Source organism: Equus asinus, chromosome 6 (assembly GCF_041296235.1).
Source record: "Equus asinus isolate D_3611 breed Donkey chromosome 6, EquAss-T2T_v2, whole genome shotgun sequence".
Taxonomy (NCBI): Eukaryota; Metazoa; Chordata; class Mammalia; order Perissodactyla; family Equidae; genus Equus; species Equus asinus.
This window is the reverse complement of record NC_091795.1, coordinates 28,077,752-28,092,705: the sequence shown is the minus strand read 5'-3', so window position 1 is coordinate 28,092,705 and position 14,954 is coordinate 28,077,752. Positions and strand designations below refer to the sequence as shown.

Below are 14,954 nucleotides of genomic sequence, written 5' to 3'. Positions count from 1 at the left end.
TACCCAAGTAAACGCTGTTCTCTGTGGCTCCTCGGGCAGCTTCCACAATGTCTTCTTCATCTTCTAAAACTTCATTATTAGATGTATAACTCGTATCATCAAAAAGACTGATGGGAATGACTTTGCCATCCTTAACCAACCAGGCAGATGCAATGGGAGTACAAAACTAAACAAAAATGGAAAATAAATTTGAAATAAAATTTTAAAAAATATTTTTATTATTAACATTAAATTAAACATAAAAATATTTAAATTTAAATAATTTCCAGCAGTATGTTTGTATTCCAACTCCAAAAATACCACTTAAAATCACAAATTTCTGTTTAAATTTTTATTTTTCTAGCTTTATTGAGGTATAATTGACAAGTTAAAAAATGTATATATTTACAGTGTATAATGTGATCCTTTGATATATGTATACACTGTGAAATGATTAGCACAATCAAGCTAACATATCCATAACCTCACATAGTTATTTTGTGTGTGTGCGGTAAGTACATTTCACAATGTATACATTTACCAGATCATCATGTTGCACACCTCAGATGCATAGTGTTTGTCAATTATACCCCAACAAAGCTAGAAAAAAGTTTTTAAAAAAAGATCTACTCTCTTAGCAAATTTCAAGTATATAATATAGTATTGTTAACTATAGTCACCACACTGTACATTATATTCCCAGAACTTATTCATCCCACATAACTGAAACTTTGTACCCTATGACCAACATCTCCTCATTTCTCCTACTCCTCATATTCTGGCAGCCACTATTCTACTCTGATTCTATGAGTTTGACTGTTCTAGATTCTATATATAAGTGAGACCACGCAGTATTTATCTTTTTGTGCCTGGCTTATTTTAGTTAGCATAATATCCTCCAGGTTTAGCCATGTTGTCTGTTGTCACAAATGACAGGATTTCCTTTTTATTTTTGCTGAGGAAGACCAGCCCTGAGCTAACGTCCATGCCAATCCTCCTCTACTTTATATGTGGGTTGCTGCCACAGCATGGCTGATGAGTGGTATAGGTCCATGCCCAGGATCCAAACCAACGAACCCAGGCCACTGAAGCGGAGTGCCCTGAACTTAACCACTACTCTACTGGGCTGGCCCTGGACTTCTGTTTTGAAGGCTGCACAATATTCCATTGTGCATACATACACACCACATTTTCTTTATCCATTCATCCATTGAGGGACAGTTAGACTGATTCCATATCTCGTCTATTGTGACTAATGCTGCACTGAACATAGAAGTGCACATATCTCTTCAAGATACTGATTCAACTTCCCTTGGACGTATAACCAGAAGTGGGATTGCTGGATCATATGGTAGTTCTATTTTTAATTTTTTGAGGAAGCTCCATATTTCTTTCCATAATGGTTATGCCAATTTACATTCCCATCAACAATGTACAAAGATGCACTGTTGTACACTGTTTACCAACATCCTCACCAACACTTACCTTTGTCTTTTTCATAAAAGCCATTCTAATGGGTGTAAAACCACAAATTTCTTAAATCAAAGAGAACAAGTTGAGAATCCAAAACGGCAGTCATTTCCCTCTCCCCAATGTGTTTGGTCAAACTGAGAAAGGAAGAAACATATTTATAAATTCTCAGTGGTTTTAGGTACCTGGTACTCCCATTCCAGATGTCCGCCCTTTTTACTAAACGCCATAACCTTCCAATCAGCAACTGAGACCTTTATCACTGTGTCCAACATGGCAGCTTCCTGTTCTTCCAGATCTGAAATAATTTTAGACTCTTCTTTGCTTCCACTGGGTTTTAGGGTGCTTTCAATAAATCCGGCTCTAGTTTCCATGTCTGGAATATACCGAAGTTCAAAGTGGCCAACACTGAAATTCCACCTTAAATTTACAAAGGTGTGTTTTAGAAATTCACATTTAAATAAATGGACCCAATAATAAAGAACTCTCCCAGATTGAAGCAGCAAACACTAAAATTTTGTGACGAGAAAAAGAACAACTCAACACAATCTTGAGGAAAGGAGGGCTTTGCCAATTTATGCCACAAGAGGGCACAACTTTGTCCTGACCCTTTAGAAACAATGGTTCTAAGAGTTGCGAAATGGCAACAGCTGTGGGATAGATTTTTCTCTTAAAAATTAAGAAATGTTCACATTTCCAAATCAGAGCGATTTTCTCAAACATGTCACCTTAAACTGAGGCAGCATGCAGTCTGCCTTACCTCTTAATTATGGTCTGGGCAATTTTCATTCAAGTACAGAGAAATTAATATGTCCCAAAAAATCAAAGTAAAAGGCAAGACGAACGCTTCAATTTTAGATTTATATGAAAACACAGCCTTGAAATACAACGTGACCCAGTATACCAAACCTTCAAGTCATGCCACCTCAGCTCCAGTCTCAGATCTCTACTGACTGAGACCTGGCAAGTCATTTAACCTTGTCTGAGTTTCAGTGTCCTTATCCATAAAGTGGCAGTGATAATGTTTCCACCATAATTAATATATAGAAAAATCACAACTATTGACAACACAAGCTCTTGTTACTTTGATATAAAATGGCTAAAGAATTCTGACATCTGTTAAAAAATATGTACTTAAGGAACGTGGATTTTAGACCCCAGACTCCTTCTATTCTGGTAACTCAAGATCCTGCTAAGTTGAACATCTGCTTCTATGGTGCCTGAACAGCCAGGAAAACACTCAAACACTGAAGGAAACAAAATCCTAACAGGATAAAGAAGGTCAGGTTGTCAGCAGATCAAAGGTCACAGTCCAGTTAACGTACAAAGAATACATTCTTAACCGAATTTGAGAAAATAATTTCCGGGAAAGGAAACTGAATTATATTCTATCAGACAAAATCTAAAAGTCTGTTCACTTTCAAAAGACAAAGATGGGATCTAAAATTATTTTTACTATATGAGCAATTTAAAATTTAAGTATTAGGTTTGAAAAAAATCAAGCATGTGATTTAGGACCAGCATGTCTAATCCAATCTTATTTTTTAATCACCTATTTAAACATAAAAATTACATGAGGAATTCATTATTTGAAAAAGGAAACAAAAAAGAATTTGACCAAATAAATTATACTGTAACACTTTAAGAAAACAGACTAAAGTATTGTTTTAAAATTGAGGTAGTCAAACTATAAAACTACCTACTAGAGAGAGCTAAGGGTCAAACAGGCACACGCTAAAATAAAGCACATTAGCTTCGTCAGAAAAGCTTTCTGCATTCAAAGAACTTCAATCAGTGAGGTTGCTATGAAAACATCATTAACCTAAGACTAAACTAATATGCAGACATGGCATGGGACTCCTTCTTGTTACCATATCCTGAAGCATGTGGTAAGAAGTCCAGGATCTGTTAATAACCATGAGACCATTTTTAATTTAGGGCCTAGATTTCTCTTTAAAAAGTAGTATGCTTTAGGGCAACAAAATAGTTCAGAAAATCTCCACAAAGAAAAATCCAATGAATTTTGGTGTTCTTGTACTTCTAAATTATCTGACACACGACATTATTTGATACACACTTCTCATTGCCACTACGAGGTCCAACAGCTCGAACAGTTTTCTGGGTGCGCTGCAGAAGCAGGATGTCCTCTTGTTCCATTTCATCATTATCCCATCGGCGACAACCCAAAGCTGAACAGATATACCTCACCTGAAAAGACCGAGACAAAATCAGTAAAGATTATAAGTTACAGGAGATCAGAGACATTAAAAGAATCTCTATAATTTATTTAAAAAATGTGTAAAAAGTACCCAAGTCTTAGGAAGCATCAGTTAAATTACCAACTCCTAAAAGGAGTAATTTAGAACCATAAAACTACAAATGAATATTTATTTCAGGGAATAATTTTAAGGATTTAGATAATTTTAGTCTGTCTTTGAGGATTTCCATGGAATATACAAGAAGAAATGGATAACCAGTTGTGATAGCTTAGCAATAACAACATGAATAAAATTCCAGGTGAATTAAAAAAAAAAAATCAACCTCAGAGTTTCCATACAACAGAAGTATTTAGTTTTTAAAAATTTAAACCTTTTCTAATAGCTATAGTATTTAAAAGGATCTCCTGCAGATCTTCATTAAAAGAAAAAGGAAGACTCTTGCTATGATCTAAAGTCCTCAAAAAGAGAAGCATTCCTGCTCGAATATCAGAATTTTGTACCAGCACATCAAATCAGAGAATTAGATGGTTGGGCTCAATCCCCGTGTTTTACAGGTGAGAATACTGAAGCAGACAGAGGCTCGCAAGGCCTCCTCCGTATGAGGCAGATACAGGTGGTGGAAAAAGCAGAACAGCATCTGCAAGAGCAAGAAGGTGCTATGGGCCTAACACTTAGATAAGGAAGCGCTGAAAACCTCAAGGGCAAGAGCTCATTTTCCTATATTTCCTTGTTTTAGTCTTAAGTCCATATACAAAAAATATTCAAAATCAAGGTGTTAAGGAGTTAAGAAAAGATTTTTACCTTTCAAAAAAGGATGTTTTTAATTAGTTATTCCTAACAATGAATTTACATTACAAGACCCAATCTTAGAATTGGATTATATTATCCTAAGAGTTAATATTGGAGAAAGTCTAGGTCATTAAGAGCATGACTTTATCATCAGACATATCTAAGTCAAATCTGACCTTGGAAGTTTCTGAACCTTTTAAAGTCTCAGTTTTCTCATCTGTAAAATGAACACAAACTTTCCTCTTGGATCCTCTTGCTATAGGATCAAACTAGATAAATAAATGAGTAGGAGCAATTATTCTAATTGAGATTCTTATTAATCTTTGGAGGGCTCCTCATCTGTCCAAATGGAGACAAAAATATGTAACCCCTAGTAATACAGTGAAGATTTCAAAATAATGTATGAAAAACACACAGTAGATCATATTTATTAATTCTCTGCCTCCTGCTGTTCCTGGCTCTGTTATTTATTCTGTTATCTTGGATAAATTTAGTTTCTCCTTAGTAATATTTTCCCCTTTCTACTTCACAGGTCTTTTGTTAAAACAAACGACATCCTCGGGGAAAAATTATAATTTCACCCAGTAATAGTATAAGAAATTCTTTCTTCTATCCCTATTTAATCTGATTTCTCCCCAAATAAATTCAACATTTTTACTCACCTTTCCACTATATGCACTGAGTCCATATGTAGTGAGAGACTTTCCTCCAACCAAAACAACATCATCTCCAAATTTATAAGAAGATTCAAGAAGTGACTCAACGGTAAAAGGAACTGTTTCCATGCTCTCACGGTCTCGGTCCCACTGGAAGAGGTCTCCATCCAGGGAAGGAATGATCATCTTATTCCCAAATACCTAAAATAAAAGTTAACTTTTAAAAGGATCATAACTTTAAGAGTAGTAACTAAGAGCTGAGCCTTGAGCCTGATGTACTGTAGCCTCCTTCTGAGCACAGTTCATCAACCAAAGCAACCTAAAAGAACTGTCAATCTCTCCTGGGCCTACACGTGATACTCCAGGATGGTTTTTCTCAAACTCTGTTTGCCACGGGCCAAGACCATCCCCTAATGAAAAGTGAGTTATCAGAAGAGAGCTCTGTGATCAAGTGAGTTCAAGAAGACATTACTATAGCAGTTCTTTCGGTATTTACTATTGTAATGTAGTACAATATGGTTTCTAGCGAATGGCTAGTATATGCAGTGCTTTCCAGGCATAGTTTATCCAGGCCAATTACTGTCACAGGCTTAGATCCAAGGAACACGGGTTGATTCAAGCAGTGTCCCATCTTTTCTTTTTTTTTACTTTCTCAAATCTACTATGAGCTAGAAGCCTAGCATCCAAGCTTACTGATTTTATGCTCTTAGTTGTCTTTCCTCCTTTTAACAATATTTATTGAGGGCCTACTGTGTGCCAGATACTATTCTGTTGCTTAAGATAGACCAGAGAGCAAAACAAGTTAAAAAAAAAAGAAAAATCACTGCCCTTGTGAGCTCAAACTCTTGTGTTGGGAGACAAACAACATAATGAATAATTATAGAGTATATTAGGTGATAAATGCCATAGGGAAAAAAATAGAACAAGATAAAGGGGGACTGGAAAATGCGCATGTGGGAGGGGAGGGGACTGTTAACAAGGAGCTCAGGGTAGGCCCCAGTGAGATAGTTAACACTTGAGCAAAATCTCAATGTGAGAGAGTTAACCATGCTGATATCTGGGGAACAGCCTTTGCAAAGGCCCCAAGGTGGAAGGATGTCCGTTGTGTTTGAGGAAGCACAGTGAGAGCGAACAGGCTGCAGAGGCAGGGGTGGAGGCAGCGAGAGCAAGCGGAAGGCACCAGATGATGGTGGCTCTCATCGATCGGGGTGACAGCACCGGGGGTGCGGAAGGTGGTTAGATTTGGGATACAATCGGAAGGTAAAGCCAACAGGATTTCATGTCGGATTCCCTGTATGGAATGATCAAGAAAAAAACAGCTCAGGATGACTCTCAAGGTTTTGGCCAAGAACATCTTGTTTCTTGAGAAAGAGTATCAGTGCATGGCTTTGTGACACTGATCTTTTGGCATTTAAAAATATATACAATTTGACTTACTTCAGCTAATGACACATCTATTTTCCTGATCATCCAGGCTCAAAATTTCAAAAAAAGGGAATATGAAAGAAGCATGAGTTTAAAAATAAAAAAAACAAAACTCCAAACAAATGTTGGTTTTAACTCTTTTAAAAAAAATTCTTTTCTATGCACTTCTTTGTTCCTTAAGCAGCAGAATCCCATCTTTAAAGGGATACTTACTTGAACACTCCCATAAAGTCGCTAAGAGTTCTAAGTTGGTGCCTGGCTCACACATCCTCCCCTCCCCCAGCTCTGCCCTCTCCCCTGGGGTTCTGGGGAACAGGTTGAAAAACACTATTCTAATCCATTTCTTTCTTTCATTTTCTACTTCAAATCCTTCTATCTCCTGCTTGAACTATTACAATAGCCTCTTTACAGTTCTTCACTGAAAATTTCCTCAATGTAACCTCTACGTATCTTCTAGATTAATCTCTGAGTCTCAGAGTTAAGCCTGTTATGACACTATTCAAAAATCTTCAACAACTCTCTATTATCTTCTTATTAAAAACCCCAAATCCTAAGTCTGACATTCAAAGTTCTCTAGACATGACCTCAAACAACCTTTTCCTCCTGTTTTTCACTTTTCCCCACATGGGCGGAAACCAGGCATCATTACTTAAGCATGATACTTCATGTTATTTTTATTGTTCGGTTATGTCATTGTCAATGTCATTTCTTCTTCCTGGAACACCCTCCTGTACCAACACTACCCACTGAAATCCTATCTGTCCTTCAAGCTAGCATCACTTATGTTTTTGCTTTGAAATCCAAGAAAATTTTGGCAGTGTCAGTTTGCTGATCAAAGTCTTCCCATTCCTTAATGTACTTTACTTTTTGATGTAACTATAAACTGAGACACCATTACATTCTCAAAAATTGCTTATTGTACCTCTGAGAAATATTTACCTGGTATGCTGTTTTTACATTTATGTTGATACAGTGTTTATACAGCGGCTGTAAAGTAATACACTCAAAGCTAGGGCCCAGATTTTGTTATCTAATTCCCTTCTCCACCAAAGGAACCAAGGCTCCTGGGAGAAATGGCTGATCCCAGGGGTGGGACATGGTAGGTACAAGATGAGTCTTTAACATCTTATTCTCGAAAGTAAGGACGTGATCAAAAAAGATGGGAGATTGCCACTGACCAAATGGGGAACAATTTAAGTACCAATTAAGTACTGAATTATAAAGCATTGGAAAATAAGGAAATCATGAGTCCATACTGATAACAAATAGATAAAATAAATAATATATGAGGGAGAAGGGAGGGCTATTACTGAAATAAAATGCTAAGTGTCTACCGGTCAGTATGAAAGGAGAGCTGGAGTTGGAAAGATTAGCATTTTGCAACCATTGTAGTAAAGACTGCATCAGGCAAAAATCAGCAATGGTGTTAAATCTAGGTGGACATTTTGATGAGGAACAGGATATTTGCATGTTCTTAGTGTTTCCCCACAGACTGCTTATTAGTTACAAGAAATTTTTTGAAAACAAAACCAGTAACTATATAGTGGAGAACTCAGACAGTACTTTGACTGGATGATCAAAATTAACAACATTGATTAACCATAGACAAGATGCCCTGAGAGAGGCCACAGTGTCACCTATGTGGTATTCCAGCCAAGAATGCACAACCTAAATCTAATCAGAAGGAAACATCAGACAAGTATAAAATGAAGAAATTTCACTTTTTAAATAAAAGGACAGAAAGATTGTATTCTTCAAAAATGTCAATGTCACAAAAGGCAAAGTTTGTGGATAAACTCAGATTAAAAGAGGCTATGATGACAAATCAATGTACTACCTGACCCTACACTAGAGACGCTGTACCGGGGGTGGAGGATGTTATAAAAGACATTACCAGATCAACTGGTAAAGCTGGAATACGGAAGGGAAAGTACCAATATAAACTTAGGAAGTAGATAACTATACTGTGATTATGTAAGAATATATTAGGAAATATACGCTGAAGTCTTTAGGAGTAAAGGGCCGTGATGAATAGTCAATTTATTTTCAAATGTTTCAAGAAAAAAAAGTGTGCAGGAGGGGTTAGGAAAGAAGAGAGAGAGAGAGAAAGAAAGAAAGAGAAAGAGAAAGAGACAGAGACAGAGAGAGTGCGCGAGTGCACAAGCACTCAAATGATAAAGCAAACAAGGTTTGGGATAGGTAAATCTGGATATCTAAGGGTTAGGTTTTTGGGGTTTTTTTTTTGGTGCCACTTTCATTTGTGCAATTTTTTTGTAGTTTGAAATTATTTCCAAATAAGAGGTTAAAAAGAAAAGAAAGGCACTCAAGACGCTTGCAGGAGCTCTGTAACTAAACTCAGAGGGCTATACCATTAAATCAAAGGTTCATCATAATTCAAGGTATTTAAAGATCTCCAATTATTATTCTTTATTGAAAAAACATTTGCTTTTTAATAAACTTTCAAATGACATTGGTATGTAACCCACCTCATATCACCTTAGAGTTTTAGCATTACTATTTCATTCTTTGCTTTCTTATCTTTCTTGATAACAATAGATAACATTTTATTTTCAAAACATCAAAACTTTTTATCTTTTGTAGACTGTCCAACTTGAAGTTGCCATTAAGAACAGATTTAGGTCATAGCACACATACCCTGAGAGAATATATAGTATTAAGCCAATATGATCTCACACTTTGAGTCACATATCAGTTAGAAAATCAAGTATTTACTATTCTCTGCCTTCCATATTATGTTAGGCATTCTGTATTCTATTTACTAGAAAAGTAAATACAAGCTATGATAAAGTTGAAAAAGGTGTTTCAGTGGTCTGGTCTTGTCAACAGTAGTACTAGTTAAGTACAAACAGGGAAAGTAGGTGTGCATCACTAGGAGGAAGAGGAAGAGGAGTTAGTGGGTCTGTGGTAAATAGTTAACAATTATTTTGACTTGTTCGTCTTCTATTAATAATCTCTTTTCCCCTAAAGCACGTCCTTAGGGAGCACGATGGCTCCTAAGGGAACAAAAAAAAACCACCCAAACTGTCAAACTGATATGGACTAAAATTCATCTTTGCTTCAAGGATGATCTACATGCCTCCAAATGTAAAACAAACATCTGCAATTAAGAAAATATGGTGGGGCAAGCCTGGTGCCGCAGCAGTTAAGTGCGCATGTTCCGCTTCTCAGCGGCCCCGGGGTTCGCCAGTTCGGATCCCAGCTGCAGACATGGCACCGTTTGGCAAAAGCCATGTTATGGTAGGCGTCCCACATATAAAGTAGAGGAAGATGAGCATGGATGTTAGCTCAGGGCCAGTCTTCCTCAGCAAAAAGAGGAGGGCTGGCAGTAGTTAGCTCAGGGCTCGTTTTCCTCAAAAAAAAAAAAAAAAAGAAAATATGGTTTAGGGGCCGGCCCCGTGGCTGAGTGGTTGAGTTCTCGAGCTCTGCTTTGGCAACCCAGGGTTTCGAGAGTTCAGATCCTGGGTGAGGACATGGCACTGCTCATCAAGCCATGCTGAGGTGGCATCCCACATGCCACAACTAGAAGGATCCACAAATAAAAATATACAACTATGTACCAGGGGGCTTTGGGGAAAAAAAGGAAAAATAAAATCTTTTAAAAAAAGAGAAAAAATAAAATATGGTTTAAACAACCAAGATGATTTGATATGATTGCCCATATCGAGAAAAACTGCCTTATTTTAAAAGTCAAATCTTCATCAGCATAAACCTAATGAGAAAACTTGCAAAACCCAAAACAACAAAAAAGCATTATGATTCAATACTGAATCATCATGACATATTTCTGGATTATAATTTTAAAAGTTCACTTAAAAAAATTTTTTTGTATTGAGGTCATAATAGTGCACAACATTGTTGAATTTCAATTGTACATCATTATTTGTCAGTCACCATATAAATGTGCCCATTCGCCCCTTCTGTCCACCCCCCACCCACCTTCCCCTTGGTAACCACTAAACTAAAGTTCACTTTTAAACAGCTGCTCTTCACTAATTGGCTGCTTATGAGTCATACACATGGCTGCTAACCTTTGCACCAATCTTTGTAGTCCTTCAGGCTGCATATGTGAAAGCAGATGGTGCTTTTCCTTGAGAGCCACAAGAAGCGATATGCATGCAGTTCAGGTAGAGAGATGACATCACCCCTCACAAGAGCATTACCTCACTCTCCCAGCATAGGAATGAGTCACCCTGACAGTCAGCTGCAAACCCATTGGTAAAAAAAAAAATGTGGGTTACTGTGATGCACTTTTACATTCCACTGATTTGTAATTAGCTATTTGTTCTGATTCGCTGCTCTGCATCTCAAACTAATTGTGTCACTTGCATCCTCCTTCAGTCATTTTAAAAATATATAAGTTCTTGTTATTTTGTATTCTTTTTCTGTTTTTTCCTGTTCATAATTTTAAAATAAAAGGTTTGCACACTGGCTAGCAAACTTAGTACCAAAGATCCAATCAAGGTCTTTATCCATGCACACACAAAGCAGTTTAGTAAAGTAATTCAATTTCTATTTCCAAACGAAGTCTAAATGGCCTAACGAGTGCTAGTGGCACATGTAATCTGGGACTGCTATTTGAAATTAGAATGTGAAAACAAGAACTCTATTTTGAAGTGGTAAAAGGAACTTCAACTGAGAAAATAAAGGAAGTACGACTACGAAAACAAATAGAACCAGCAATAAAAACAAAAACAAAAATTCCTCCAACTATATGAAAAAATATTTTTTCATTTGGTTCTTCCTTCTTTTTCCATGCACCCCACCCCCTCATCGACACATTCACTTTTTGGGGTATGTTCGACTTTATTTTAACTTATGAAAATTTTGAAACATGCAAAATGTAAAGAGACCAATATAAGCCTTCATATATCTATCATCCAGTTTCAACAATTATCAACATTTTGCCAATTGTTTCATCAATTCTCCACCTATCCACTACATATATTGTTTACTAGAGTACTTTAAAGTAAATCCCAGACATCATGCCATTTCACCTATAAATACCTCAGCATTCATTGCTGAGAAGTAACTACCATGCCAAAATTACACCTAAAATAATTAAGAGTAATTCCTTAAAATCATCTAATATTCAAATTTCCCTGATTGTCTTCAAGATATATTATACAATTGGTTTGCTCCAACAAGCAATTCAAACTCCACATATTACATGATTCCTTTTTTTTCCCCAAAAGAGCCCCTTTCACTCCCTTTTTCATACAGTGATTTACTTGAGAAACCAGATTATTCATCCTATAGAACGCCTCAGAGTCTGGATTTTGCATGTCATCTACCTTGTGTCTCATTCCCTCAATTTCCTGAAAACTGTGATTAGACCTGGAGCTCTGACCTGATGCAGGTCCAATTTTTTGGACAAGACGACTCCATAGGTGGTGCCATGTACTTCCTATTACATTAGAGGTGAGCAAACTACAGTTCATGGGCCAAATGCAACTCGCTGCTGTTTTTGTAAGTACAGTTTTATCGGAACACAGTCAGGCTCATTGACTTACGTACTGTCTGTGACTGCTTTCCCCCGACAACTACAGAGACTGTATGGCCCACCCAGCCCCAGACCTTTACTACCTAGCCCTTTACAGAAAAATTTGCCAATCCCTGTTATCTTGTCGTATTTGGTACAAATAATCAGCGGATTCCAGGGAGTCAGCCTGATCTCTCCATTTTAAAGTGTCCCATTAACTTCTCACCATTTGAGTATCAACTGATCATCTACTATTTCAACAAGGGGAATATATTGATTTCTAATTCTATCATTCTTTCTGCATTTATTAGAATTTTTCTGTAGAGAAGAACTTCTCTCTCATTCGGCTTTGGAAGCTGGATTTGCATACGCTAGCATTTTCTCAAGAAAACAGTCTCAGAAATTAAACACTTTCAAATCCAAAAAGTTTTACCCAGTGTGTTCCCTAACCAAGAAAGAGGGAAAAGGAACACACTGGCCCTGGCAGTGAGGAAGGCCAAGACCCAAGCACAAGCTAAAAAGCAGTAAGAGTTAAAAGAGAGGAGAGAGGGAAGAAAACGGGGGAAAGCATGTGGTGAGACGCAGTCTCATCAAGCGTAGAGACAAGGGAGAATGAACACAGACTATAAGGGAAAAGGATGGAAAAAAACCCCAATTATCCTAGAATATTCACTAAAGCGCCACACAGTCCTGTCCCATTTCAAAAACTCCCAGCATCTCTAGGATAATACAATAACTGTGTTCCAATGATGATCCCAGGGAATTAATAAAAAGATCAAATTCACTAAGATTGGGAAGATGTAAAATACATGAAAAACACTCCATTAAAAGTGTTAAGTTGTGCACTTTTTTCTCACCTGGAAATGCCCTTTGCCAAGAACGATTACTTTCTTCACCAAGCTGGTTGTTTAGCAAACTGAGGTGGTGGGGCAATAGCAGGCACCCAACATGAGAAATGGAGACGTGTCCACAAGGAGATGACTGCACCCCATCCAGCCCCATTCCTGAGTCCCTGACTCCACCAGCCACTCACTACGTGACGTTGGACAAAAACTAACACCTTACCATTTGCAAACTTCCTCAAATTAACTTACTGCACTTGATCCTCAAAATTACTCTCCACAGCTATTTTAACAAGTATGCTGGGGGCCAGCCCCATGGCATAGTAGTTAAGTCTGGTGCACTCCACTTTGGCAGCCCAGGTTTGCCGGTTCGGATCCCGGGCACAGACATACACCACTCATCAAGCCATGTCATGGCAGTGACCCACACACACACAAAAAGATAGAGGAAGACTGGCACAGATGTTAGCCCAGGGCTAATCGTCCTCAAACAGCAAAAAAAAAAAAAGAGGAAGACTGGCAACAGATGTCAGCTCAGAGGAAATCTTCCTCACAAAAAAGAAAAAAATAAATAAAAATAAAAAAATAAAAGGTATGTCTCTTGGTCTCCAAACTACTGATTAATGTTTTTACCCTTCTGGGTATCCACAGGCCTCTTGCTTTTTCCCACTCCTTTCCCTGCTCCCCCAATTCCTCCACAGTCAAAATGGAAAGGATTTTTGACATTCTCTTTTGCTACGAGACTTTCCATGAGACTGATGAATCAAAATGTTTTCTCAGTGAGCCAGGTGCCAGTTATCTCTAGTTGTGGAAGTATTTATATTTATAAATATTTATAAAGTATTCACACCAACTAGCAGTTAGTTGGGGAAATCTGGAAGAAAGTAGGAAAATCCCTAAAATCCTAATAATACCAATCTATCCCTGAAGCGCTTTTTTCTCTCAGTTTTCTCTGACTCATCACTCCTGACCGGAGTTTTATAATGTTAGAGATTCTAAAAGTTTGGTTGCAGATAATCTTCTCACCCTACTCTCTTTCAGCGTGATCGCTCCTCTCAGTTCCCATGACACGAGCAATTCTAATTTTCTCTGCAGCCCAGATCTTTCCTCTGTGCACATAAGACCCATACAGGCAAATGCCGCCTTAACATCTCTGCTTGGACACGCTCAGTCACTGCAAACTCACTGTGGCTAAACAAACTCAAGTTCCTCCTCTCTACACCTGTTCTTAAATTACTACTAAATCCTCCTTTGGTCTTTTAATTCCATAAAGATCTTCCTCCTTAAACTTCTTTTGAATCCATCACTTTATTTCACTCCATTTCCTCTGTCACCACCTCAGTCCACACGATCATCCCCATCTGCACTCTGCAGTCTCTTAACTAGTCTCCCCACTTCTGCTCTTGTTCCTGTTGCAGTCCATTCTCTACAGTCCATATAGACTGTATACAGTAGGTATACTCGGTACAGTACAGGAGAGACTGGTTTTAGTAGGATCTTAGGGATTTTTCCTGCTTTCTTCCAGGTTTCCCCAACTGCTAGCTGGTATAAATACTTTGTGAATGTTTATAATAGCCCCAAAATTAGAGATAACTGGCTTATGCAGGCATACCGTGTTTTATTGCACTCCACTTTATCGTGCTTCGCAGATATTGCATTTTTTTACAAATTGCAACTGTGTGGCCACCCTACATCCAGCAAGTCCATCAGCACCATTTTCCAACAGCATTTGCTTATTTTGTGTCTATGTATCACATTTTGGTAATTATCTCAACATTTCAAGCTTTTTCATTATTATTATTGTTTGTTATGGTGATTTGAGATCAGTGATCTTTGATGTTACTATTGTAAATGTTTTGGGGTGCCCATATAAGACAGCAAAATTAATCAGTAAGTGTTCTGTGTGTTCTGACTGCTCCACCAACCACTGTTCCCCTGTCTCTCTCCCTCTCCTCAGGCCTCCCTATTCCCTGAGACACAACAATATTAAAATTAGGCTAATTAATAATCCTACAACGGCCTCTAGGTGTTCAAGTGAAGGAAGAGTTGCACATTGCTCATTTTAAATCAAAAG

At 37.7% G+C, this 14,954-nt stretch overlaps 1 protein-coding gene across 1 annotated transcript in view; it reads right to left on the bottom strand.

The window, feature by feature from the left end:
- The window catches only part of EIF2AK3 (eukaryotic translation initiation factor 2 alpha kinase 3), a 68,492-nt gene that overhangs the window by 31,725 nt on the left and 21,813 nt on the right, over positions 1–14,954 (bottom strand). Inside the window, exons 3-6 of the mRNA XM_014852775.3 lie at positions 5,120–5,314; positions 3,527–3,657; positions 1,635–1,869; positions 4–166 (exon numbers count right to left, since the gene is read on the bottom strand). Of these exons, the coding sequence (XP_014708261.1) occupies positions 4–166; positions 1,635–1,869; positions 3,527–3,657; positions 5,120–5,314 (724 nt within the window). The remainder of the gene's footprint in view (positions 1–3; positions 167–1,634; positions 1,870–3,526; positions 3,658–5,119; positions 5,315–14,954) is intronic.